At 43.9% G+C, this 27,668-nt stretch overlaps 3 protein-coding genes across 4 annotated transcripts; all 3 read right to left on the bottom strand.

The window, feature by feature from the left end:
• Positions 1 to 2,384: 2,384 nt before the first annotated feature.
• On the bottom strand, positions 2,385 to 5,998 carry LOC124697089 (RHOMBOID-like protein 12, mitochondrial). Its single transcript, XM_047229725.1, has 8 exons — positions 5,734 to 5,998; positions 5,452 to 5,546; positions 5,255 to 5,374; positions 4,867 to 4,977; positions 4,540 to 4,569; positions 4,215 to 4,319; positions 4,077 to 4,118; positions 2,385 to 2,435 (listed from the first exon to the last, which is right to left on the bottom strand). The coding sequence occupies exons 1-8, from the start codon at positions 5,996 to 5,998 to the stop codon at positions 2,385 to 2,387; spliced, it is 819 nt and encodes a 272-aa protein (XP_047085681.1).
• Positions 5,999 to 8,155: 2,157 nt separating this feature from the next.
• Positions 8,156 to 10,301, bottom strand: LOC124697088 (serine carboxypeptidase 1-like). Its single transcript, XM_047229724.1, has 7 exons — positions 9,914 to 10,301; positions 9,674 to 9,781; positions 9,048 to 9,574; positions 8,827 to 8,933; positions 8,624 to 8,713; positions 8,419 to 8,524; positions 8,156 to 8,311 (listed from the first exon to the last, which is right to left on the bottom strand). The coding sequence occupies exons 1-7, from the start codon at positions 10,299 to 10,301 to the stop codon at positions 8,156 to 8,158; spliced, it is 1,482 nt and encodes a 493-aa protein (XP_047085680.1).
• Positions 10,302 to 16,004: 5,703 nt separating this feature from the next.
• LOC124703912 (general negative regulator of transcription subunit 3-like) lies at positions 16,005 to 24,725 on the bottom strand. Of its 2 annotated transcripts, none has more exons than XM_047236149.1 (16): positions 24,536 to 24,725; positions 24,312 to 24,443; positions 23,149 to 23,286; positions 22,483 to 22,533; positions 21,486 to 21,575; positions 21,237 to 21,383; positions 21,007 to 21,117; positions 20,712 to 20,780; positions 19,573 to 20,325; positions 19,032 to 19,193; positions 18,515 to 18,578; positions 18,232 to 18,353; positions 16,979 to 17,248; positions 16,764 to 16,898; positions 16,475 to 16,650; positions 16,005 to 16,362 (listed from the first exon to the last, which is right to left on the bottom strand). In XM_047236149.1, exons 1-16 carry the CDS (start codon positions 24,626 to 24,628, stop codon positions 16,287 to 16,289), a joined length of 2,589 nt encoding a protein of 862 aa, XP_047092105.1. In that variant the 5' UTR covers positions 24,629 to 24,725; the 3' UTR covers positions 16,005 to 16,286. The 2 variants fall into 2 exon arrangements, with proteins under 2 accessions (XP_047092105.1, XP_047092106.1); XM_047236150.1 differs by having other exon boundaries at positions 23,149 to 23,265.
• Positions 24,726 to 27,668: the final 2,943 nt, after the last annotated feature.

Genomic DNA, 27,668 nt, shown 5'->3' with positions numbered 1-27,668 from the left:
CTGTTCTCCAGATTTCAGGATCAAGAGATACACATCGTGCATAGTTAATGGGGTTCAATTTAGCACTATCAGCCGTGATGCAAATAAGAAGACACAGAATAGTGGAATCATGTTACCCGGTGCCGTAAATCACACAAATAACGATCACAGTGATTACTTTGGAACCCTTAAGGACATAATTTATTTGCAGTACCATGATAAGGTCAGTTGTTATTTTTAAAGGTGATTAGTTTATGCAAGACAAAGATCGGATCAAAAATGATGGGTACTTCAAGAGCATTACTGTGGAAAGGCTCGCTAAGACGAATGATGATTATATTCTGGTTACTCATGCTAAAAAGATCTTCTAATAAGGGTTGGAAAATTGTCCAAACATACGACCATCGCCATGTCTACAATATTAGTGAAGGTGCCAGATATGATGCACATGCCTATCAAGAGTAGGAACAACCTGGTCGGCACCAAGGACATGACACATACGCTGTAGGAACAGAATAAATCGTACCTACTGCACATCTATAATACCTAAATAGGAGCAACCCACTAAGTTGATTTCTCTCAACATGCAAGCATGACACGTCATCCCAATTGATTCTATTGGCTATCACTTCTTTCCCCTGTCCCCACTAGGCCGTTCACCCACAATTTTACGGAAACAAAACGATTGACCCAACAATTATCGCTAACCATGAAAATGAAGCGACCCTTCCCGGCTAGAAGATATTCATGAACAAAAAAATACACCCGTAAAATTGAAAGCCCATTGTTGTTCATCTTCTTCGAAGTATAGCAGGGAAGGGACAATACGGCCTTTTCCTCTCCCAACGATCATTGAATTCTTCCGTGTGTTAATGATGGAAACCGAATCGTTAGCACTTGCCTTTTTATTCTCCCAAGTCCACCAGCCCCACACCTTCCCTTGGTTCTTCCTGCCCTAGGTCACAAGGAGTCGTCATCAGCATGCACTCCAACCAACCTGGCCGCTGAGCTTCCGAAGAATCCTTTTTGTTGATGCATGGTTCCTTCGCTGGCCGTGGCATCTGCAACCATTTTTATATCTAATATTTCGCTCTTAGTTGCACATCTGGTTTGTTATTTCTGCCTCTTCAGTTTATCCCTATTCAAGATGGGTGTGGCCTCCCATCGATGCATGGCGCATGGGTGCCGCGAGAAATGCACAAATGTTCCTCCGTCTGTATATGCACCCCTTCCTGCCGTGGAAGTTCGTCTCCTCCTAAACCCAGGGCATATATATTCATCGGCACTTCTCAACCCAAGGACAACGATCTGAAGCCCACCTCGTGCTGGATGTGGGAAGCAGCGCTCCAAGCATCTAGCACTCCTATATTGGTACAGATTTATTGCACATGTCTTGATCATGTAGTACTACAACTACGACCTACTATTTGTGCCAAAAAGAAGGCACATACCAACACATGGCTTTGGTCATGCATGTGCGGTTCGCACAATGTAGCAACTCTATTGAAATCATCAAAAAAAAAAACTACGACCTACTATTTCAGTGGACCTTTGATTAATCGATGTCAAATGTGTTTTTGACGATGTGATGTGGTCTGCTGACAGAACATGGGATTGCCTTTGTTTTAACTAGGTTTGCAAGTTCGACAGAAGAGAAACCACCCGCAAAAAAAGACAGAAGAGAAACCATACTGAAGTAAGTTTCTGGACTCCCCGTTTCCTTGCTTCGCATTGTTCTTTTGTAATGTGTTTCATCATCGTTCAAATTGTGAAGCAATGGCTCTACTTTAGGTAAATGAGTAAACAATGACTGCGTGGACGGACGGGAAAGAGACGGATCAATGTTTAGACTACAGTTTGGATCGTTGTGCATATGTATACCAATTGGGCGCACTGTCTGGTGTTTCATGTATAACCCACTTTTCCAAGATTTGGTTTAGCTTGGAACAACCGAGTCATTTTCCGAAACCAGGACGCCAGCGTTGGTGGGTTGGGAGTTCCCTACTGTGCTTTCGCCTGGTGCTCAGTTCAACCTATCTCTGCACCAAGGGATGTTGGCGTGTGGAGAGATGACAACTTTGCCATGATCTTCGCCAGGACCCAAGAACTCGCTCATTGCTAATGCATTTGCAAAATACACAGTGCAGCAACAGCACAGCGTGCTCAAAGTACTTTCTAACGGTGCAATTAAATCCTGTTAAAAACATGCACTAAAATCTGACACAGGTGCAATGAGATGCAACCACGCAGGTCTACTTCTTTTACGTTTGAGGATGGCTCCTGCCAAGCTAGAATCCAAAGATTTCTACCAGTCTTTTGGTGATATCTTTGACCTGGTGTTATCTAGACTTTGTTTATGGACTTCTACCTCAGAAACTTGGGCAACGAGTGGCCTGTTCTACGAATCAGACCGACACTATAGTCAAGAGGCCACCAGTGTGGAGGCATGCAGGCCCCTGTATTTACGGCATATCAGTATCACCGTATCAGTAAGCTGTAATATCAGATCCAGCCCTTCAGTTTTGCGCACACAAGGGCCGCGACAAAGGCACCACCTAAATGAGTAGAACTTGACACATGACCCCGACCCCGACCCTAAAAAATGAACAGTCATCAGTTAGTTGAATTCTAGACCAGAAAAGCATGAAGAGTTCATGGTTATCAGAACATGAATCAAACTTGGGTGTCAGATCATTAATGACATTCGATTAATTTGCAGATTTCTGACAGAACATGAAGAGTAAAGTTAAAGCAAAAGGTGCAAAAGATACAATCAGAAACAAGAGAGACTACAGCCAAGAAAAAACATAAATATTATAGGGTTATATAACTTATTCCTTTCATTAGTCAGTAATGCAAATTAATCATATCGATGTGAATTTAGAAGTACTGCCAATCTTCCTAGGTGTGAATATTGGGCCTCCCAATAAAGGTCAATGAAAGACCCGAGTAACAACAGATGAAAGTAGAAGTGACGCTGTCCAAACTCATGGCCAATGAGCACAAGAAAGAGTGGCACCAATAACATTCACTTTTTACTGGAATTTAATGTTTGGTACCCATATTTAATAGAGATTAAATACATGAAAGACTAAGAAATAGAGATTAGAGTTAAATCATCTTTCACAGCGTAGTGCATTCTAGGTTTGTACAGACAAAGCAAGCGGACAAAACATGAAGCACGAGGGATGATGCAGAAAATGAAGAGAGAATTCCTTATTTGGCCTTGGCTGAAATTTGCCTTCCTTTTTTGGCCCTGGTAAATTTTGTCTTCCTTTCATGACCCACAAAGTTTGGTTGGTTCCTTATTTGGCCCTTTAGTACAATTTAAGCACTAAGATGACCATTTTGCCCCTGCTATAATATGCTAGCAAACTTTTGAGTTTCATAAAAATCTAAAATTTATTCCAGAAATACATGTATATGATTGGGATGTACGTGCAATGTTTCGGGCACAAACACGTTTTATTTTAGGCTGTGAAAAAAACAAAAATCTGACATTATATAGGCGTATAGTGTACGTATAGTCTGTCAGAAATTTGTCTTTTTTTGTATCTTCCAAAATACAATGTATTTTGGGCTGAAATTTCTGGCGTGTGCCTGCGGATTGTATGTATGTTTGTGCCTATTTAATATCAAATTTTTTGGAGTTGTGGAAATACAAAAAAAATTGGAGTAATTTCTGGAATAAATTTGAGATTTTCCGGAATAAATTGCAGCAGGGGCAAAATGGTGCGCTGGTGCTAGCCACAGTGGGGGTTGCTTTTTTTTAACAAACCAACTAGTATATCACAGCTTTTTTAGTGCAATTTTGTCACATATTGCTGCAGGGGCAAAATGGTCATCTTAATGCTTAAATTGTACTAGAGGGCCAAATAAGGAACCAACCAAACTTTGTGGGTCATGAAAGGAAGACAAAATTTGCAAGGGCCAAAAAAGGAAGGCAAATTTCAGATAGGGCCAAATAAGGAATTCTCTCGAAAATGAAAGGAGTAAGTTATGACCCAAAAAAGATTGAGGCAAAGGTGCATTAATGCACTGCATTGTGGCATTTCTCAAAAGCTAAAATGCAATGCATTCTGAAAAGAAGGGAGTACCTTCTTCATCCTCCACAAATCAGTACCAATCATACGAGCTCCCTGAAATAAGTAAAGTCAAACAAATTGTGTTTTCACTACCTAGCATGCTCATGTCATGTGGAACAGTTTTTTTAAACAAAAGTAAAAGCCTCTCACCACGAATGCAGCTGGAACAGGAATGAAGAAGTGCAAGTCTAGTAGTTCCCTTGGATACAGAAATATCACGAGAAGAGTGATTGCATTAACTGCACCACTTGCACCCTGAGTGACATGAAAGGATCATATTTAGTGTGTAACAACCAGCATCTTTTCTACAAAATCACTACCAGTGTCCATATGATTTATATTAAGAGTAAATCACTGCATCACCTCTAATCACCACATTTAATTACATGACAACTATTTTTTCTCGGTATAGTATGACATACAGTTGGCCGGTTGGGCAAATTTCACTGCAGATGTAAGACATGAAATCACTTACAAGCATAGGAGTTTTCCATCCTCCACGACCCTGCAATAGAAGCATTACATATTAAATTAGGAAGATTATCACAGAACTTGAGAAAAACTCAAAATTGATGCAGGGTTTAATTAGATCCAAGAAGATTAGCTGGCAGCTCGTAGCTAGCAGAGGCAATAAAGTGGCTGATTACCAGCCTTCCCGTGGGGAAGTGCAAGGGGAAAATAAGTACAAACAATCAGAGATAATCATAGGATTTTATTTGAAAATCAGAGGTAATTGAATGTCCTGTCCAGGATTGAGATCCACGTCCCTGATTTATAAACGTCCATGTTGTAAGAATGTTACCTGTTTTCGTGGAGCTAGAAAAGTCATTTCTGCCAAGAAGGCAGCAGATCCAGTAAGTGCTCCTGTTAGGTACATCTTCAGAAGGAAAGCAGGACCAAACATGACGGAAATCTGATGCCAAAAAAAAGTGAAAAAAAAATCAACATACAGATCCAAGTTATACCTCTTTCGAGCGGAGAAATATTTGGGAGAAAACGTTAGAATAGTTCTACCAACCAACTATTCCAAAAGACCGATCTGATGAAAAGTGGTGGTATAGTACGGAGTATACTTAACAAAACACATGTCCTATGCGTTTCCTTCTTTTATGTATGGTCAACAGAGCGAGCACCCTTTATGATGAAAATAGATACCATCAACAACAGAGCAGAAGGACTGGAGATCTCACGCTTGAACCGAAGAAGTAGAGTCCGGTCATGTTATTCAAGAGATGGTTAGCATCCCTGTGGCTGAAAGCGCTGGTGAGCAGCGTGTGCAACCGCCCGCTCTTGAAATTGTCCAGCGAAGTCTGCTCATAAGTGAACAGAATCATCAAAAAGTGATCGATGTACACCACTTTCGAAATCCCTTGCTGCAAGCACTAACCACGAAGTGATTCATCATGATCGTCGGATCCGCCAGTCGGCAGAGCGCGTAGACGGCGACATTGGCGCCGACGAGCACCAGCACCACGCCATCGGGGCCTTGAGGGCTTGATCTCCAGTGCACCCTGGGGAAGAGGAGGAGACATCAGAAGTTCAGAACTCGAAAGTGACCAAAACGGGCGAAAGAAAAGAAATTCTTCTTCCCGGACGAGAGTGGAGGGGTAGGAACCGAACCCTCACCAGACCGAGCGAAGCGCGGCGACGCCTTTGAGCAATGTCCAGGCCGAAGGGAGCCAGCGACCTAGCTGCCGAGAGAGTTGCTCGACGGACCAAGCGCCCCTCGGGGCGTCCGCCACGACTTCGCTGACGCTCTTCGCCGGCGGGAGCGAGTCGGAGCTGCGCAAGAGGAGGTTGGGCGACGAGGAGGCGGAGGCGGCGACGGCGTCGAGGAGGGAGGGAGAGTGCAGGAAGCGGCAGCAGGGTCTGGGTCCGGGAGCGCGACGGCAGAAGGCGACGACGGGCATGAGCCTTCTCCGCATGGCCGCCATCCTGCCTAGCTTGCACCAAAGCTGCTCTGCTCTTGCTGGCTGTCCCCGCCGGCCGCCGGGGTTTTTGGGGTTGATCAGATACGACCTCCGAGACGTTGGTGGTCGGGGACTCCTCGTGTGGGCATGTGTAGTTCACAAGGCCCACGAAGCTAGGCCCGTGAAACAAGGAATGTCGCAAGGGCCCGCCAAAACTGTGAAAAAGCCCATAGAGTAACTCCAACCATATTCTTGATTTCTCTCTCTAAAAAAACACAGTTCTCTATTTTGATCCCATAAAACCCAAAATATATAGTGGGCAAAATCATTTTGTTCTGTTTTTGCTTACTCAATGGTCATGTTTAAGGTTTAAAACTTATTATGTGCGCATACTTGTACCCACTGTCTGCATGTATGATCATTTTTCATAAACTTTTGGAACTTACATGGATACTAGTGTTAGGCACTCAACTGAAACATGGTCATGAAAATGGATAGTGTTTTAGACACTCAATTGAAAAGATATTTCACTTTTCATTCGAGTCTATAAGAAAAAGGAAAAAAAGAAAAGGCACCCATGCCCTCCCACGTGTAGACACTCCCCCAGATCGCGACAATTGACGCGTGTGCACTGTGGATGCACATGTGGGGAGAGGACTCAAAAAGTTAGGTACGTAGAAGGGTAGCCTTTATCTAGCAACCCTGTTAAAAGAAAAGGAGTAACTACGAAATTAGCTTTCTAAAATAAACCAACGAAAATAGAAGACAATATAAGGAGACGGCAGGATAAGCCTCTTAGTAAACGAGCAAGTACGACAGCGTCTCCACTTGTTTTATAGTCGGAAACGCATATGTCGCATGTCGGTGATGTATGGGGGTCGCTGGCCACCCATGCCAACCAATTTTTTTTTGGACTGCTCACACTAGAGACCCCAATAGCACAACCCGGTAGAAAAGAAAACAAAGAATCGAGGAGTCCCTGACAGCTGCAGGAGTTGGGTAGCAGAAGGAGGCGAATGTGACCGCGATGTCGGTCGACCCCCAGTAGGTCCACGATGTCGCAGGACACACCGGTGACCACAGCCACAGGTCTGCTTGGTGGGGCCGATGATGACTCGGGCGGTGGCGTAGCTCAAGATCAAACACCTGCAACGCGCGTGGAAGCGGTGGGTCCACGCGGTGGCACAACAAACATGTGTGGGCTTGCAGGAACAACAGACGGCCCCGCCTTCCATGTTGACTACGGGGCATGCATCGTGGAGGGGTCATTGGGGAGACCGTGGCGGAGATGAGGGCATCGTTAGTGGATGGCGGAGCAGGATCAGAGGACAGAGGTGACATGCGGGAAGGAGCATCATTGGACGGCATGGACACACGAGCTTTGCACGGAGACAGAGGTAGGTGGGAAAGTGAGAAAAATGAGAGTAAAAGATGGGTAGGTAGGGAGATGAGAGATTGACATGTGGGTCATGCCAAAAAAGAATTGACGTGGAGTCATTCTAGAGTTGGTGCGAGCGCGTCAGATTTTTACCGGTTTCATGTTTGGAGTTGACGGTTGTTTTATGGGGCCTAAATGAACCTATATAAATGTGTCTCTTTTAATGTGTGCTCGACTTTTTATTTTGACTTTTTACCCTCAAGTTCTGCCTTTGTGACACTAATTACCCCGTTGAATAAAAAATCATCTAGATTACGTATTTTAGAATATCTGGACCCTCAATTTTTGTTGTGTATTCGTTGGGCAAGTCATGAGGTGATTATCGACTTTCAAAAATATCAATACGGGGATAAGGAACGAAACAATTGGATAAGAGAATCCTAGAGACAAATCGTAGGTGACGTCTTCCGATATTTCCACATTTTGTTGCACCACATTGACTAAATACACCGATCCTATCTAAAAACAATTAAAAAAATGCTAAATTGGGGTAAGACTCATAGATGGGATATTTTTGTAAAAGTTGCACTAAATAAGGTAATATGTGTCACAACTCACAAATATGCAACTATAGGGTAAAAAGTGGAATTCACTCTTATTCATTTAACTATTTCTTGTAAGATCCATCGACACGTTTGTTTATTGCCGAGAACATGTATCGAGGTTTCCAAATAAAACTTGTTAGAGACGACACAAGGCTTGTCTACATAACATCAGATCACAACAACGGTTGATAGCAAAATCTAGGCCTTCTTCTTGTAAGGAGGGAGGATCCCCTTGAGAAAAGATTGGAGCAATATCAGCGCTCTCTCGGGCTGGAATGACGGGACCGTGTGCCCGGCTCCTCTTACGGAAGCAAACGTGAACCCTCCCGCGTATTGCTGAACATAGCCCCCTACCTGCAACCAACCAACACACCAACCATCAGTGAGGCTAAGCTCTGTTTAGACTTTAGACTACCACGCAAGTTCATTTCGTACAGGTTCAAATATATATGCCCGCATACCTCGTGCCCTGCCGTCCATGGACGCCACGGTTCTGTGATGGAGAGGTTGAGGTCGCGTACAGTGTACCTCGTGCTGGTGAGCGGTATCACCGAGTCGAAATCCCCGCTGAAAATTTCCCCAATTTCAGCATCAACAAGAACAAGGCATGCTTGTGATCATGCATTTTTTGAGGAATTACGACGGCCCGCCGTCGAGGTGGATTACCTGAACAGCCATATGGGCAAGCGGCGGTCGATTAGCCATTTCAATGTTGGCAACATGGTATCCGGCGAGTCCTTGAAATCTTCAAAAATTCTGTTTGCAGGAACACCACGCACGCATGAAGCCGGTTAATTTGGCTGCTACCTCTACAGGAAACCGAAGATGAATGTATACAGCCAAGAGCGAAGATCCATGTATATGCTTACGTGCAGTCAATCCATTTGGTTACTCTTGCATGGAGAGCCCTCTGCACTGCAGGAAGATTCAGGTAGGCCAAGGTAGGCACATCGCTGCACGGATCGTAACCCGGTAACTGAAAAATATCAAGAGACATCGGTGTTGCCAGTTCAGAGTTCAGACACCAGTTACAATTCAACCGAGAAAAGCAGATCACGAGTTCATTTGTTTTTCTCTTATTATTGCGTACCTGGCTGCTGGAGTAGTAGGTGCCGTTGTGGTCTGTGATGCATATAGGAGCGTATATGTTGTACTCGTCGATGCCTCCGGACCGAAACTTGGTGATGGCAGCGTAGCACCTGTCGCCGTCCGCGGAGTCGTCGAAGCTGCAATGGCCGGAGATGTCGGCCCAGACCTCGTCAGACATCACGCCGTGGTTCCACATGTACTCGTACTGCCCTCTGTTCTTCTTCACGTCGTCAAGCCACGGGTTGCCCACCAAGATGCCCTTCAGGTTTATCATGGCGCCTGAGCTGTTCTTGCTGTTGTGGGCTAGGATGGTGGCGGCCAGCTGGGGGACGTAGTGGCCGGCGTAGCTCTCCCCGGCGATGTAGAAAGCGCGCCCCTTGTACTCGGGGAACCTCTCCAGCCAGTTGACGAGGAAGACGTAGGCGTCCTGGGCCGCCATCGGGTCCCCTGTGTTGTTGTGGTCGGAGGAGGTGTTGGAGTAGGAGAACCCCACGCCGGCTGGTGACTCCAGGAAGATGACGTTCGCCACTGCAAATTAATTTTGTTGGTAGTGCTACAGATATAGGATGGCATTTTCAGAACCAATTGAAATAAGATGGTCGATGGATCCCCGTTGTAGAAAGTTACCGTTGTTCCAGGCATGCTTGTTCCTGCTGAGGGTTTGGTTGTCCCTGTTCACGCGGAAAGGGCCCAGTTCCTGCAACGCTCCGTAGCCCAGCGACGAGCATCCAGGACCTGCAAGCTCCAGATCAAGACGGTTAATTTTGTTTCGCAGATTTGCAAATATAGGAGTTGAGATAGATTATCACGGAGCAACAATAGGCATAAATAATCCACAAGAGTACACCATGGTATCAGTTTTCTCACCTCCGTTGAGCCACACGAGGAGTGGCTTCGCCGCCGCGTCGCCTGGCGCTTCCACGAAGTAGTAGAAGAGCGCGCGGCCGCTGCTGGCGTTGACGGTGACGTACCCGCCGTACTGGGCGAAGTCGACGCCCGCCGGCTGCCCCGGCAGCGCCGCGATCTTGTCGGCCGCCTTCAGAGCGCTGTGGTCGAAGCCGGCAGAGTACTGATCTGTCCGGAGACTACCGGCGATTCCGAAAGGCGGCGCGTGTACACTAGCGCTGCTGCTTCTGCTTCTGTTTCTTCTGGATAAGAGAAATTTTGCAAGATGAGCCTCCTGGGATGCTTGGGCGTGCAGCGCGGCCGCTACAATGAGAAGCAAAAGGTGCAAAGCACCTGCAGTATTCCTCATCTCGCTGACGATCGATTGTGGGGGTTATGAGAGAGGTCAAAGTCGCATTGTTGTTTTTATAGGCCATGGGTGAGGGAGAGGAAGAGGATACGGCCGGCGACACCAAAGAACGTGGGTTATAGCATTATTACTATAAATTTGGCAGTTTTCGTATCTATCATTTATGAGAAAGATATCGTGTGCACAATATCCAACCTAAATACTCCCTCCATACCGGATTAATGAGCAATTATGTACTTCAAAAAATAAGTTTGACTACTAATTTAATTAACAAAATATTTGATATACATCACAAAAAAGTTATATTATTAGAAACATTTTTTCAATATGAATCAAATGGTATAATTTTTGTGGCATATCTCATATTTCGACCAAATTTGTAGTCAAACTTATTTCTCGAAGTGCGAATTGCCATTAATCCGGTATGTAGGGAATAAGATGAAAAACATGCTATATTCTCTCACCCTCCGTTCTCGTATAAGCGTACCTTAGGACATGTCTTAAGTTAAACTTTATAAATTTTGACTATTTTCCTAGAAAAAAGTAATAACATTTATGACACTAAATTAATAGCACTAGATTCATATTGAAGTCCATATGTTGCTATTTCTGTGTACAAAACTTGGTCAACTTTAAATGTTTGACTTCTAGAAAAAAAATACACTTATTCGTGGGCAGAAGGAGTATGAGAGAATTATTGCTTTAATTGCACCCAATTACTCGCCCTCCACTCAATTATTTGAGTCACCCTGCATTCTCGATTTGGTTTAAGTTAAATTTTATAAAGTTTGACTAAATATATTTAAAAAAATCAATATATCAAATTCAAATACATATACATCCTCCGGCCCTAACTACTTGTCATGGGTTCAATGAACACGATGGAGTCTCACGCCTTATCACCCGAAAAGAAGGACCTTCATGCTAGGCTTAAGCAGAGAGTTATTAGAATGGTGGCCTTGGAGCGGTCGCGGAAGCGGCAACGTACCACATTTCCAATCACAAAAAAGGTGACGCAAACACAAGCTTCATTTGTACTTGCGTGAACAAAAGGAGAAGAATTTTTTTATTCACAGGCTTGGGAAATGCGTTTGCTGGGTCATGACCATTTTAGCTCTATGCTTCATATGGTCCAGCGTCGCGAAGCATTGCGATCTTGCCTCGCTTGATGATGACTTCTCGAAGAGAGAGGTGGTTGATGACATTGGCCAAATTCCCAAGTACAAGTTTCCAGGTTTAGATGGGTTCACAGGGGCATTCTACAAGCCATGTTGGTCGATTATCAAGGTCGTCATGGCAGCGATAAATCTTTTCGCAAACCTTCACACAGAAAATGTTCATTGGCTCGACTCGTCAAAAAAAAATGTATTACTCCCGAAGAAAGAGGGCGCGGAGAATATTCCTAAGTAACGCCCAATCAGCCTTATTGACATGGTTACAACAATAATTGCAAAAATGATAGCACGTCAGCTTGAGAAATGAATGACCTCATCTCACAGTCTGAAAGTGCTTTTATCAAGAAGAGTAGCATCCACAACAACTTTTATTTTCGTTAGCAACTATGCAAGGAGTTTGCACCAAGAGAAGACGTCAACCTTAATTTTCAAGCTTGATAACAAGAAGTCCTTTAATTTGATTCAGTACGTTGGGATTACCTTGTTGAGCCCCTTCAGTTCCTTTGGTTCCCCACCAAATTCCGTGACATGCTCACAGCTCTTATCCACACATCCTTTTCTAATTCATGTAAATGGTATTACAGGCACACCAATCTCGCACAACCGTGGCCTTAGGCAGGGAGACCCGCTGTCTCCATGCTCTTTGTGACATCACCAATGATCCAATCCAGAGCCTATTGAAGAATTGCCCCAATCCGTGAGTAAGTGGACCAGCTTGCGCAAATCCTCCAGGGGTGTGGGGAGGTCACGGTCGTGATGACCAATCTTGACAAGAGATCGGTTGTGCCCATTCGTTGCAACAAAATTGACCTCCCTCATGTGCTCCATAGATTCCCTCCATCATCAAGAGTTTCCCGGTGCGTAACCTAGGGCTTCCCCGCACCATGTACCAGCGGAAGAGATCAGATTTGCAGCACCTTGTGGACAAGTTTGTGCCAAAAATGGTGCCTTGGGAAGGCCGAAACATCATTGCTGCGTGGCAAACTGCCTTGGTCAAATATGTGCTCTCCTCCTTTGAAAATTTTCACCTCACCCGGCTCACCATCCCGTCGGGTCTCATGGCGCATCTCCGCTCAATTTTGCGAGTTTTTTTGTGGGCTAGTACCGACAAGGCCTCGGGCGGAAAACTTGTGGCATCTCCAACTTTGCAAGAGCGGGCCGTAGATGGCTGTGTATAAAATTATGTGGCATCAGGCGGAAAACATGTGGCATTTGCCAGTTCTCGGTTTCTAGGAAGTCTGGATCCAATTTAGTAGTTCTCATTGTAAATGTTTTCCTATTGCTAAAGGACCAGCTCCGGGTGAAAGAGCCATGTTATTCCTTGAGAAGGCTTACAGAAGCGTGACTGTCTGGAAGTTTGGGACCTGAACTCAAACGCCTCGCCCGTGTTTATGTCATAAACGACGTCGGCCTCCACATCCCCACGAGGTGGTGAGACAAACTTAGAGAAGTATGTGCTGATAAACAGTGCTCGATCGCCACCTAGCCCGTTGTCAACTGGTAGTGGCACCCACCTGCCTGTGTTGATGTCTGCCTCCAAAACGTCCACTCGTCGAGTTAATGAAGGAAAGGTGAGAGATCTTTGCTATGTCGCCTCACTAGTAGAAGCTTCCCACGGGACTCGATGAGGTGCCGGCTAGTGATGATGGTCTCACCGGTTTCATCGTCACATGCATATTTCAAAGAGCAACTTAGATCATGGCTACCATCACATTCTTTAGAGGACTCATCATCTTCAGCATCGTCATCGTCGTCATCATCATCATCATCATCATCATCATCATCATCTGTTGTTGTCGCCTCACTGTCATAGTTTTTGCCGTCCTCCTCCTCCTCCTCATTATCATCAGTGTCTTCCCCAACTTCTTCATCAATGGCGTTCTGCTCCTCGTCATCGTCATCGTCATTATCAGAAGCGCTCCAAGTATAGATCTCGTCATAACCCAGATCGTCATAACCCGGGGATTGCTTGATCACACGCTTACTTATGGTAACCATGGGTGTCCCATTTCCATCCAATCCAAGATCGAGGGCGATGAGATCCTCGGTCCGCGTGATGGCGTAGAGTGTGTCTCCAAGGAATGCGATATCGATGATGTACCTGTACCGAGCTTCTCTAGGCTCCGGCAACCACACACCCCTTCCTTGTCGGAATACTATCAATGGATAGTTCACGTTGTTTGTGACGATGGCGATGAAGTCGTCGGGGTTAGACCGCATGAGAAACTTGCGGATGCCGACCGTCTCGTGGACGACGATGCCGTCTAGCGCCGTGAGCGGCACCGACTTCCCGGAGAAAGTGTTGTGCAGGACGAAGCTGCGGAATCTGTACTTGTACGCGTCGTCGGAGAAGTAGGTGTCGCCGAGGCCGAGGGCGAGCCAGTCGTCGGTGGAGCCGACGCAGATGCCGTCGTCAGGGAAGGAAGGGAGGCGGTGCGAGCGGCCGCTGGAGGGAGAGAAGACGTAGCCGTCCCATAGCACGATCCATGGCATCTGGGGACGCGTGTGCTGCCGCGCGGCCGAGTGCCATGAACGGCACACGGCGCGGAAGCGCGCACGGTCGGCTGGGTTCGGGAGGCGGGCGATGGCGAGGCCTAGGACCTCCGGCGGGAGATCGGACGCCGTCGGAATCCACGACGACGCCATAGGGCCAGGAACGGCTTGTTTCGACTTTCTACTTGATCGATCGAGTAATTGTGCAGATATAAGTTAAGTCGAGATATATATATATATAGCCTTCCCGGTCGGCTCCGGCCGTGTAGGAAACGAATACGGCTACTGTCATACTCGGCTTTGTCTAATCCGTCTCGGAAAAGTCCGAGAGTGTTACTGCTTTTTTTTCAATCAAATCCGCCTGGGTCGCACGAAGGCACGATCTTGCGATGCTGATGGGGGCAGTCTATGCTACATTTTCGTGTTATAAGCACATCTCCAGCGCCAGACACAAACAGAGGCAAATTAATCCTCTGCATCCGTGCGATTAAAAATTTAGCTCTGCTTCGACACTAGCGGCCCGACGTGAGCTATCCATTGAGATGCAAACGCCACTCAAATTTAAGATCGAAATGGGTTCATGTGGACGCGCGCTTCCTCCTACATGGCCCGCCCTAAAGTGGCACATACGCCACTTCCACTCCTGACACCCCAAAAATCGTATTCACGCGGCGGCGAAAACCCTACCACACAGCAATGGACGCTCTCGCCATCACCGCCATTGAAGCCAACGAAGCCACCGCAAATACTGCCCCAGCAAGTCAACGGGCCGCACCTATGGTGGGCTCAAAGCACGCCACCTCCACCGACCGCGATATGAAGCTCAGGGTGCTAAACAATATCCTCGCCAAACAGGAGAAGCTCGTCGAGGCCAAGAAACGATGGCACCACCACGCCAATGTGTGGCTAAGGGAAGCCCAACAAATCGTCGATGCCGCCCCGAGGGTGGTTGCCTCGATGGCCTTGTGAGGCCGGTGCCTTTTGTGGAGGAGGCCATGCTCCTCATCAAGCAAGAGCTCCCCAGGCCTCGTCGGTGTGCTTTATAAGTTCCTAGCTGGCACTGCCACCTATGTAAACGCTGGCAACACCCTCTAGGCTGATCTCGCACACAAGGCTTCGGTCATTGGGTTGAGCAAGACCTTGAAGTCGATGGTGGCCAAGTCTCCGGACATCATGGCCAAAAGGGACTAGAAGAAGCGTGAGGAGAAAGAGGCCGCTGCTATCTACATCGATCTCACCAAACAGGCCATAGAGGTCCAAAGGCTTGAATTCGAGGCCAAAAGGATTGATGCCGAGGACAAGTCTCATACAAAGAAGAACCGTATCATGCTCGCTGACTTGACCACCATGGATGCGGACCAATGGGCTTTGTTCGAGAAGAAGCGAGCCGAAATCCAGCAACGGGATGCGTGATCGTCCGTGTCTACGTCAAGAGCACTACGGCTTCCTTCTACCTTTGCTAATCATGGCCCTCTGGTGTCCCGTTTAGATGTTCATTTCGTATTGTACCTAGTGAACTTTGTTATTGATTGAGTTAGGCATATTTTGAGCCACTGATGCCACAGTTTCAATGACCTAAATGTCTCTTGAATTTGCCTCTTTTTTATGTATTTGTTTGACTCACACTGGGCCGACAAAATGGGTCATGCCGCTAGGGCTACCCACCATGCAGCCAATTTATTATCCGCAGCACGACTAACACGAACACATACGGATGTCCATACTTTTGAGGTCTTCTTTTTTTGCGACAGGCCACTCAAGATGAGGTCGAGCTTGAGCATGTGTCCGGTAGCAGTAGGCGTAAGACAGATTCATGGTCAGTGCCCACAACACGCAGTCATTGGCACGAGCGTCAATATCTACTCCACCCACATATTTGTTACGCCCAGTTCCATTGTTGATTTCAGTGCTTACATCGACATGGTAGAATTAGTCAGGAGGGGTACTTGGTGGGAAGTGCGAATAACCCACCACCATCAAGGCTAAAAAGATTGGAGGCTTGCAGGATTACTCATAACTGGAGTTTGCGCCAGGATTTTGCATCAAGTCCTTTATTTGAAAGTATTGAATTTAGGGAACACACCTAGTTCCCAGTTTCTAGGAATTCCGGATCTAATTTCAGCATAAAATGCTCGGACACTGTGTACAGGGACTAAGGAGAGGAATGCACAGAACATCTCCAAATTCACCCACAAGGTTACAACTTACAACTGGGGGAATTTGTAAGACCAGTTCCAGATTCCAACAGTTCCATTCTGAAAATTACAATGAGTCGCACTGATCAAAATGCTCTGATTAGCCCTACTGTCATGGAACCCTAGTTTGGTTGTACTGACAGTTCATCCTCAAGGTAGTTGTATTCAAACGTGAAGTCATTCTTGATTCTTTGGACCCTGCAAGCAGTATTAACAGGTTAGCGGTGCTCGCCATTACCAGTACTGACCTCAACCCACGTGAAAACTACGCTGCACAAAATCTGGCATTTGCAGTGAGGGGCCAACTTACCATCCGTTGCCATCATCCGCCAGATGGAAATCAAAGTACACATAAGATCCCCGCTCATACTCATCTGTTGTAACTTGTGGCTCCACATGCCGTTGGAACCAAGTATTGTACTTCCTATGAAATCTCCATGACTGTTTTTTTAGTTCTTTCGCAGCCAGATATTGTTGGTATGAATTCTACCAAAGTAAACAATAACAACAGTCAGGAGCAAGAGCAAACAGCTTACAGCTCATTAAACTATTAATAGACAATTGGAATTTGGAATTTGGAAAGAAGTATGAAACCTGACCTGTTGGTAGTAGAATGCAAAGAATAACATGTCTGTAGATAATGTATCAGTACCAAGTCTTTCCCAAAATGCAGGGTTTGTCACAATTGGTGCCTGAACTTGTGGGAAACTAGCTGGGGTCGGTGAAGGATGCTTCTGAAAATATGGTGACATAAGAAGGTTACAACTTCACATTAGAACATTGGGTGCAAACATAAATGTACCCGCATGCATACCGGAGTATAATTTCTTGCACGCTCGGAGTCCTTAGGTTGTGGAAGCCTGTGGTATGCAGCTTCGAGCATTTGCAAATTATAAAGGTGATCATGACCAGCAGTTGCAGAAGTCCCACTAAGATTGTCTCCAACTGCACCGAAATCAGATACACTCCTCCGGCCAATAACACCGACACCAGATGATGGCATGCCAGGTTGCAAAGGCTGCCCAGGTGATAGATCAGAGTCTCTAGATAACTGGGTACCTTCTGCTATAGATGCTGAGGGATTCTGTGAAAACAATACAAGAAAAATTAATGTTCCAACAAACAAACAAAAATAAGCACAGCAAAAAAAAAGCAATACACAAATCCACCCAGAATTTAGAAGTATGTTTGGTTGTTACTAAATTCAACCAACTTTGAGTCATAAATAAATTCGTCCTTGTTTGGATGGTTGCTAAAAACTTTACATGCCAACTCTCCATTTTTTCCCATGCTCGTTCATTTTTCTTGCTAACATGAGCAAGCAAAACGTTGGCCAGCCAATTATTTGGAGGGTGGGCTTGAAGAAAAAAGGTTAACTCTTGCACGGTATGTATATTGTTTTGAAATTTTCATTTAAGGCAGAGGTTGAGTTCCAGATGGTTATGTCATCGATAGAAGTAAAAGGGCAGTATATAGTCAAAAATAATAGTAAGGATTTAAGTGTTTAGCACATCGTAGAAGCAAACAAACGATATGCAGATGACAACTAACATGACCAGTTTATGTTTGTTCCGCAAGATGGGTAGACCATCACATGACCAGTTCTCCAAAATAATACTACCTCCGTCCCAAGGAATAAGGCGCACGCGTATTCCAAGGCGAACTTTGACCATAAAAATTGAGCAACAAAATCTTGGTTATATTATATGTAATTAGTATCGTTGGATTCCTATTGAAAAGCACTTTCTAGTGATGTTAATTTTATACAAACAATCTTCATATATTTGAAGTAATACTTAGTCAAACAAAAAACACGTAAAACGAGGGCGCCTTATTCCTTGAATCGGAGGTAGTAGCAACAGACCAAAATCCTGGATGGGAATGTTTTATTTATTTCTTTAGAAAAATGTCATTACATTATTGTGAGTTATTCCATTAGTTACCAAAAGTCATTGCACCATCAGTTATTCCAAGTTAGTATTCACACTGATAAATGCAGTGTCCATATATTTAACCAACTTATCACTGGTTTCATGAGCAGTCATGTACGTAAAAAGTGGACCATACCGAATATGGAGTCTTCGTGTCATCTTCATTGGTATTTTTATTTGCTCCAGTTGTTGCAGCAGCCTCTACGCTACCATCTTCAGCCAAACCTGGTTGTTCTTCACTTTTTGTATGCCCAGCATCTACACATAATTATAATTTCTCAATTCACAGGATAAACTAGTGGCCAAACACAATGAGCTTCCAACTTTCTATGTACTCAAAATGAATGCATGGTCATTACATTGCTCGAGAATTTGGGATTCATGAGACTATAGCTGAGACAAATAGGCAGAAAGGATACCTGGGCCCTGAACCCCCATCCCAATGCCCACTTGAGAGGATATTGAGGAATTCTGAGAATTGAACTGCATAAAATGAATAAATTAGAAATGTGAAAGTGATGACTATCGAATTGAGTTTATACTTAAAATATTAAGATGGTACATGGCATTAAGGAATACCTCTAAAATGATTACAAAGTTTACTACTCCCTCCGATTCATATTACTTGACGCTAATACAGACGTATCTAGACACATTTTAGTTGTAGATACATCCATTTTAGCATCAAATAATATGGATCAGAGTTCAGAGGGAGTAATTGATTAATAGCTTAGTAAAGGAAAGATTAGCATAATAGCATCTAAAGAGGGGATTGCACTAGATGTCAACCTAGAAGAAACTTTGAAGTAGAAATGCACCCAAGTAACATGCACAGAATCAGAAATTAATATATTCAACTATTTTATGCTGCTTGACTAAAAGAGGCCTGAGATATCCCAACAATTTTTATTTATATATGGTCACAGCAGGAACAACCTGTTGTAAGAGGGAATTTGGCTGCTGGGTGGAAAACTGCTTCTGATTTGTGCCTGATGCATTAGAAGCATTAACAGCGTTGCCTTGCGGCTGTGGTTGCTGCAATCTTGGAAAATATTTCTCCCTATGGTCAGCAACGTCAGGTCTTCCACGAAATTGAGCCTGAAAATAAAAGCATGTAAATGATGTATATTTCGACAATCATACTTATATTTTTTTTGCCCAACAAGGGATTAATAAAAAATTAAAAGAATAAAATATACAAGAGGGAAAAGCACAGTTATTTGGATGCATCAGACTGAGATACTGGATCAAGATGACAAAAACAAGAGTTCACGAATGGGACCATATATAAAAGCTCAAAATAAATCTCCATATGATTTGACTAAGCTGAAACTTGAAATACTTAAGAAAACTGAAATAAATTCTACTGAACTATTTGTATATCTGACACGCCTACGTAATTTTTATCATCAATGACAACATTTGCAAGAGCACAGTTGGATTCAGAAATAAAACTAACAGGGGCAAAGGCACGTACAGATTCACTTTGATTTGTAAAACCAGCAGGAGCTTGAGGCCTCCACTGAACACCAGAAACAACTGGCGGGGAAAAGACTCTTCCTCCAAGAATGGTACTTTCACTTGTGTTATTAGAATCAGAGCTAATTGCATCATTGGTCCTCAGGACTGGTTGCAGTTGAACCTTGTTAGCAAGAGGTGAAGCTAACTGCTGAGAAAGACCACCGCTGTTAACTCTCTCATCCGTATTCAATATGTTTCTTTTGGACAAGTCATTTATTGCAGGAAGTGCACTGATCGATCCATTTCCTGGAACTGGACCTGCACTTATGGGAGGAGCGCCTAGTGCTTGACCAGTTAACCCACGAGTAATACCCCTGCCAAGACCGATTTCAGTTATTGCAGGAGACGGTCTGCGTGGAGGAAAGTTCATGCCATCATCATCCTTCAAGGCACTAGATGAGTTTGCAGGAGCAGAAGGAACAGTGGGCATGCTCTCTGGAGCAATTCGAACAGTAGCAGAAGAAAATATTGCGGGTACTGTAGTAGGAATAGATGGTCGTACTGCGCCTGGTGAACTAATGGTATCTGCCAAAACTGAAACAGCTGCAACAGTGGTACTAATGGCAGTCGGCACAACCGGCACTGAAGGTCCCAGATTTACACCTTTTGGGGGTGGTGTTTGTGGCACTGAATCAGGATTACTTTCTAGTGAAGCTGTTTCCTCTGCTTGATCTTGTGATGTACCTTGTGAGGTTGTTGGGACAGTAGCCTGAAGCACAGGGAGAAAAGGTAGAAAATCAGCATAGTGAGTAGTGGTAAACAGGATTGTACATTAAAAATAACCTAGCTGGACATAATTCCTCAATCTTGTTACATTGTGGTTATATTAAATGTACAAATTAGCAAACATCATGGATATTCATTTGGAAGCATTAACTTTACAGGAAATAAAATCACGTACATAAATACTACTGGCACACAAAGGTTGACAAGAAAGCAGCAGCCCAGCTTCGGCTAAGCTGATGCTGGACCACTGGTTAGCAAATAACAAATCAATGTTTCCTGAGCATTCAATATACAACAAATACTATGTACTCTATCATTTTCCATGTATCACAAACCAGCAGATACTTAACCAATGACGCTAGCGTGTACCTGAGTAGGTGAAGTTGCTGTCGGACTCTTTGTACTTGAAACTGCAGTCGTAGAAACAGCAGAAACACCCTGCCACACAAGAACCGATGTTGAAAGATATATAATTACCCACATAACTAAAAGATGAAGAGATGCATAACATCAAACACATGGTAGAGAAATTATCTCCTCCAATGTCACAGACTAACAATATTTATAAGAAAGCACAAACGAACAAACAGTTTCGTCAGTTTTCTTTTACATAATAATCAGAATAACCAAAGGAAAACAAAGCATTAACAGCATGCAAGCCCACCTTAATAAGAATGGAAGGAGCAAGTGAAACCATGTCTTCAAGTGCTTCAACCTTCTCCATAGGTAATGTGCTATAAAGATCCTCAACATCACTAAATTCATCAAAATCTTCCTGAAATGGATGTAAGAGATTAATAGTCAGAACAAACAACAGATCCACAACATGCTTGTAGGTTATTACAGCTCTCACTCAAGTAAATCAAAAACAGCTAAGCAGGAAAACAATCACACCTGGTTACGCTCAACATAGTCTTCCAGGAAATCTTTCACATCATTGACTTGTTCAGGACTCAACTCATCATTATCCAAGAGTCTCAAGATTGACTCCAATTTCTTTATATGAGCCTTATGCCGCGTAATAGATTTCTCTAGATGTACCTGATAATACATAATTACTTCCTCTATGCTAGAGATTGTCGGAAACAATTTCAGTAGACAGTAAGACATCAACAGTTTTCAATGCTATGCCACTTATCATACCAATCGAGGAGGTCTTTGCTTTCCTTTCTTAAATGAAAGTCCTTCAAGCTCTGCTTCAAAATTATCAATCTGATTTTCCAAATCACTAACCTGTAAACACAACACAGAAGTATATTAGATGTTGCAACGATATACAACAAATAATAACAGCACAAAACACAAAGTAATGACTTTGTGCAAGGTGCAAAGTAATGATTAATATGATTAAAATATATTAATAAACATCAGCAGAGTCAAGTAGGCTGCAAGTGATACTTTAGGAGTAATCAGATCAAAGAAATTAGTCATCAAATTTCTGATTTATCTAATGAACTTTTTGCGACGTCCAAAGTAGTTAGCTCCAGTGATCCCTTATTCTCTTTGTTTAAATCAAAAAATCATGTTTTATAAAATTGTACCAAAATTTCTGCATGTACTCAACGGTGTATCCTACAAACATGCAAAGTCTGAATTTAAAATACTTGGTATTCTGTCTACATAAAAAATGAAAAAAAAATTATAGATATGAGTACAGTGAACAGTACATATTTTCAAAACTCCAAAATGTATCATATTTTGTAATTTTTGTGCAGCCCTGAATTCAAAGAATTTAGGGTTGTGATTCTGCACGCTTATATAGGATACATCATTGACTACATCCAGAATTTTTCCAGCTCTTTTTAAAACTTGTAAATATGATTTTCGAGTTTTATAAAATAAAGGGATCACTGGAGCTCACAAGACAAAGAGAGTTTTGCTGACAAAATCAAAATATAAATAAAGCATTAGCAGAGTCAAGTGTGCATGCTAGTGGTACTTTCAGGGTAATAAGATAAAAGAGATTAGTCATCCAAATTCTGAATAGTGTATTATCAGAAGTCATGAGGCAGAATCTATACTCTAGAACAAACAATAGTAATAGAAAATGTAGATGTGGAAGGTAAGTCGTGTTTACGGAAAGTCAAAATCATGAAAACATCAACGCACACGATTGAGCATAAGGGTGCATCCAACATACCACACTGTTAAGCCAATCTCTAGTTTCAGATTTAGCCTTCTCTCTAGGATCCTGCGCGACATAAAAATGATGCTGAGATTGACAATAAGTGAACAAAAAGGGGATTAAGTAATTGATAGATCAAGGCTCACAGCCTCACACTCTTGAAAGGCTGCTATGTGCGAAACCAGCCACTAATCAGATAGACAATACAGGCAAAATACGTAAAGCTGGGCCAAATGTTATAGAAGTGATGTCTATAGTTTATTATCACTTGAAGATACATACATAAACTTTCAAAACTGCCCTTTGTAACTCGCTTCTAGTCTTTTGTTACTTCTGCTCATTTGTGAACTGAAAATATAGCTCCAGATAAAGTTGTACTGACTTTTTGAAAGACCGGTATAGCACTGATGTATGTCATTTGCAGACGCCAAACTATTACCACAGGTTTCTTAATCTAAACCAGCAATGTTAGCATTTTGCAAAATGCCAGTCAGGGAAAGGAAATGTGAAAATCGTGCTTGGGCATAAAAGAAAACCCATTACAAGACTACAAGAAGCAGATTGCACAAATATATAATTAGTATTCAGCCTTGGGAAACACAACTATATTGACAAGTTGAATCTGTTATAAGCAAAATTAGAAAACTGTGATAACACGTAGAAAGGAGACCGGATGCTTACAGTTTTCGGTTGTTGACCTAATCCTTCCTTCGAGAAGGCCTTGGTTTTAGTTTCTTTCTCACAGACCTTAAACCGTTCCATTTCGCGTTCAATCTGCTTGCGGGCATCCATAAGAGCCTGCTCATAAGAGGCACTAACCTATGTCAAGATATATCACAAATGGATTAAACCCAGAACAGAAAACTATGCCCAACTTAAAATTAAGAAATACGATGGCCCAAAAACCAGAAATAACATTGAAACAAAGAAACACTGCTGCTGTAAACAAACCACTGCAATCACGAATCCAAACATATCTCTTCAGTAAAACATTCTTCTATTCCCAAATAAAAAAAAATGCAACATATAATAGCATAGCTAAAATATTGAACCTGGGTTACAACATGGAGCAACAACTCTTCCATTTGGCAAGAAAGGGATGATTAAAACGATGAGACATATTGAATCATCAATCAACAACCAAAATTATCAATTGCATCATCCCCAGAACCATAAGTGTGCTGTTTATTTAGCAACTCGATCTAAGAGCTTGTTTGACATTGTAGGTCAGCGAGAACTTCAAGGTCCTAGAAACTCCTAAACTCTGCTTGACATCCCTACAGATTGGCTTATTGCACTGAACAGTTGTCCAAGTGAAGTCAATGCCCTAATCAAAATGACTTCTCAAAGCTGTGGGTTCCACAAGCTTAATACATTCATAAGACAATCGGAACTCTTAGTTGTGCAAGCATCTTTGCTAGTTGCTATAAGAGGAACTATACGACAACACGCCTACTAACAAGAAAAGCATCACAAACCTTTTCATCCTACTCCTAGGCCATGTAAACGCGTATATGACTGTATATAGCAGATTGCCGAAGCAAGCTAAGCAGGCGCATGGAAACATCTCCAGGTGAATACTACTCCAAAAAAAAGGTTACTAGAGACCAATAACCGTTCTATCTAGGTTCCTTGCTAAATTAGCACCCGCACGGCGTGACAAAACAGGGATACTTACGGTCATAGAGCTGACTAAACAGAAGAGCTTGATGATAGTACATGTTTCCGAGCAAACAGCAGCAGCGCATTGCATCGGGAGCACTTCGAAACACGGCACATACTACAGAAATACTAGAAGCGATAAAGAGAGGTACGCCGTGGGTGGGGAGGGCGTGAGGTGAAACCTTCTTGTCCTTGATCTCGCTTGACTGGATCCAGGTCTTGATCTGGTCCCGGTAGCGCTGCAGCTTCTTGATCTCCTTCTTGAGGTCGGCCTCGAACTTCTCCTTCTGGTTGGCATTCTCGGTGTCGTAGACCTGCCGGAACCCCGCGGTAAGAGAGCGAAAAAGTTAGGCGAAAATCGTACAATCGGGGTGTGGAGGGAGAGGGGGAGGGGAGAGGGGTGTGCCTTGTTCCAGATGCTGTCGAAGACGTCGACGCCCTCCTGGACCTTCTTGAGGACGCGGTCGATCTCGCCCTGCAGCTTCCGACTGGCGCCCATGGCATCCAATCCGGGCTAGGGTTTACGATTTGGGGAGGGAGTAAACGGGGAGTGGAGACTGGGGGAGGAGCCGAAGGAGACGACGGATTTCGGTTCGGGTTGCGTTTATTCGGACGGGGACGGATCACGGATGGGTCGACCGGTGGCCGTCGTCGGCCGACATGGACATGATTGGGGGGGAAGGAATGTGGATGTGTGCCAGGAGGCCCATTGTCTTCCACTAATGGTGCGGGCTGGAATTGTGTAACAGTCGCTGCGTTTGGGATTGCCAGGCCAGTTGTCTAATCAGCCTTATTTGGGCTCATTAGTCAAGCCCATCGGGGGGTCCTCTAAAAAAAGGTTCGCTCGTTTTTTCCTTTTGCTTGTAAGAAAAAAAATGAAACCATAGTCTTTTATTGGTAAGTTGCAGGTCTAGGCTGTGTTTGGTATCAAAGTTTTTTTAAACTATTTGAGCAATACCACAATTTTTAAAAATACCACAGTTTCAAATACTTTGATGTGTTTGGCTATGACTACAAACTGCAGTATTAATACTTTAGTATCTCTCAAACTGTAGTATTTTTTGAAGTATTGGAAAAACAAGTCCGGACCTCTTTTTTCTGAAACTGAGGAAGCTATAAAAACGTTCCCAACTCGTTCGTTGCTAGCCATAAAGGAGAGATACCTTTATCTTTCGCCTGTTTGTTTGATCCGACCCCGGCCGGCGAGGGAGTCGGTGAGGACGAGCTTGATCTCCTCACGTGCCTCTGATCTGCCCATGGATAGGAACGCGGCGACCACCCGAGCAGACTTCTGAAATCAGCGATATCTCGATGAGGCAGGGGCGGCCGCGTCTGCGTTCAGTATAGGTCAAAGTGATCATCCATACAATAGACATGCACGCATCTATCAGGAAAGAGATCATACATCAAGGTAACAATCGATCGGTCAAAGCCTGAGAAGGACCGTAAAACAGCACTTTCCAAACGGTCTGCAGTTTTGGCCAAAACTGAGAAATACTATGGTATCAAGAAACTGTAGTATTTCTTCTCCATGCAAAAAATACTTTAGTTTTGCAATACTTCAGTTTTGGAAAACCTTTGTTGCCAAACTAAGCCAGTCTACTCTTTCATCTGCCACCTTGGTTCTCTTTTGCAAAATAGGAAAAAAAAAGGCAGATGAAAATAGATGAGAAACACGCTAATTTAGTTTACACTAGTTTGATTTCAGTAGCTTAGTCCAAATAATATGGTATGCATTCAAAAATTTGGACAGAATAACAAATGTAGTTAGCAATTCAAAATAAATAGTTAAGATACCGCAATACATCACGATGGAAAAGGAAACCAATCAAATAAAAAAACAGCACACATATATGTCATTGCGCACAAAGTTTTTTGGTGAGGAAAATGGAATTCACAACTGCATGCAAATTACACGCATGTTTGGTACTACACATACACGGACATGGGTTCCCCCATTCACACACACATACGTGGGTGATTTCATATGGAAAACATCTCCGGAGTAGGTTTGATTACGCACATGCATGCAATTGCACATCCCGCTAATGGTTGCCCTTTGAATTACACTAGGAAGTGTGCGGCGCGGCGCACGCCGCGCCCGTGCTGTCTACGTTATGGGAGAAATGTTTTATTGATGATGGTTATTATCGTCTAATAATGAAGAAAGCCAATAGTTCATCAACCATTGTTGTTTTTTAGCAGAGTGATGTGCGTCGGTTTGATGGTGTTGTTGCATGGGGGGCTAACACACTGGCAAAATATGCCAAGGTTAATGTTTAGCGAATTTTGTATTTTTTAGGAATTTATCTTTATTAATATGAGGCTGGCAATGGCGGGTATATTTTTTGGCATGTGTTCATGTGCAGTTCTTTTTGTTGTTCAGTTATGGTGTCTTTAGAGTGGATACAATACACAAAGCATGGATATGTTTATTGTCACGTAGGAGCTGCAGATCAAGCATAACAGCAAATCAAGAACTTTGCTTCGATGGTAGTCCATGACGGTATTCATGAGTTTGAGCAAGTAGCTGAGAAGCATATTGGCTAGGGCTTACGTTCAGTGTAGAAATTGTCTTTGTGTTTAGTAAAATAACCGCGTTGTTGCTATGATGGCAGTGGTTTTCTGTTCATTATTTATATCCAAGAGCGTATTCTAAGTATGTTCATGCTGTATTATATATGATGCATGTTTTATGAATCTCTGGACGTGGCTAGTGTAGAGGTTGAAAAGTTGCCGAAAATGGTGATAATATATAGATAGAGTCATAGAGATAGTGAATAAGGGTTTGTATTAAAAAAGTTTATCACATGGCTTGGAGTTTAATTTAAAAAAAAAAAAACTGATGAAGGAACATCTAAAACGTATGGCTGGAACAGCCGGTTTCGTATTTTTTTTAGAAGGCTGCAGGCGGGCCGTTTTTTAGACTCATTTAGAGTGTAACGTGACATTGCCGATGGCCGTTGTTGTGTGAAATAAGGAAGCAGTGGGAGTGTCGCCGGTGAATCAGTGAGTGGCTTCCGTGTTTGTTTCAGGAAAAGAAAAAAAAAAGAGTAGATCGGCTTGCCGTCACCTACCTCTGTCTAGCTCGGTAGTGTTCAGAAGAACGTAACAGTAGCTAGCTAGCTCGAATTCAGGCGACCGGCGGACGCGCCGTGCTCCTGCGCCCGATGCCGAGGTTATCTCCGTTCGTCGCTTCCGCCCAGTCGCCCACGGCGGCCCAGTGTGATGCACATCCTAGTCACGATAATCGGCCTGGAGGCGAGGCTCTGCAGTGCGCCCGTGGTCATCTGCCTGCTCTAGGTGGAGGTCGACCCGAGGAAGAGGAGTGAAGGGAGAGAGAAATAGAGGGGCGCCGCCCGGCCTCCTCGAGGTGGAGCTCGGCTCGAGGAAGAGGGAGGAGTGGATCAGTGGAGGAAGGGGCAGATGAAGAGGCGCCGCTGGGCCAATCCTCCAGCCGGAGTTCGGCCTGATGGAGATGGAGGAGTGGAGAAGCTACACCTGGGCGGGGGCGGCGCCCGTCGACTTCGGTGTGAGCA

Source organism: Lolium rigidum, chromosome 3 (assembly GCF_022539505.1).
Source record: "Lolium rigidum isolate FL_2022 chromosome 3, APGP_CSIRO_Lrig_0.1, whole genome shotgun sequence".
NCBI lineage: Eukaryota > Viridiplantae > Streptophyta > Magnoliopsida > Poales > Poaceae > Lolium > Lolium rigidum.
The sequence above is the reverse complement of the archived record's forward strand: the minus strand, read 5'-3'. Positions and strand labels throughout refer to the sequence as shown.

Excerpts from the sequence above, each read along its gene's own strand:
- LOC124697089 (XM_047229725.1), bottom strand. The coding sequence starts at position 5,998 with ATGGCGGCCATGCGGAGAAGGCTCATGCCCGTCGTCGCCTTCTGCCGT. Across the intron at positions 5,375-5,451 it reads TCATGATGAATCACTTCGTG|ACTTCGCTGGACAATTTCAA; the intron begins GTTAGTGCTTGC and ends ACTTATGAGCAG. Across the intron at positions 4,978-5,254 it reads TCTACTTCTTCGGTTCAAGC|ATTTCCGTCATGTTTGGTCC; the intron begins GTGAGATCTCCA and ends TTTTGGCATCAG.
- LOC124697088 (XM_047229724.1), bottom strand. The coding sequence starts at position 10,301 with ATGAGGAATACTGCAGGTGCTTTGCACCTTTTGCTTCTCATTGTAGCG. Across the intron at positions 8,714-8,826 it reads ACCAAATGGATTGACTGCAC|AATTTTTGAAGATTTCAAGG; the intron begins GTAAGCATATAC and ends TCCTGCAAACAG. Across the intron at positions 8,312-8,418 it reads CATGGACGGCAGGGCACGAG|GTAGGGGGCTATGTTCAGCA; the intron begins GTATGCGGGCAT and ends GGTTGGTTGCAG.
- LOC124703912 (XM_047236149.1), bottom strand. The coding sequence starts at position 24,628 with ATGGGCGCCAGTCGGAAGCTGCAGGGCGAGATCGACCGCGTCCTCAAG. Across the intron at positions 21,118-21,236 it reads ACTATGTTGAGCGTAACCAG|GAAGATTTTGATGAATTTAG; the intron begins GTGTGATTGTTT and ends CATCCATTTCAG. Across the intron at positions 16,899-16,978 it reads GTGCAAGAAATTATACTCCG|AAGCATCCTTCACCGACCCC; the intron begins GTATGCATGCGG and ends CCATATTTTCAG.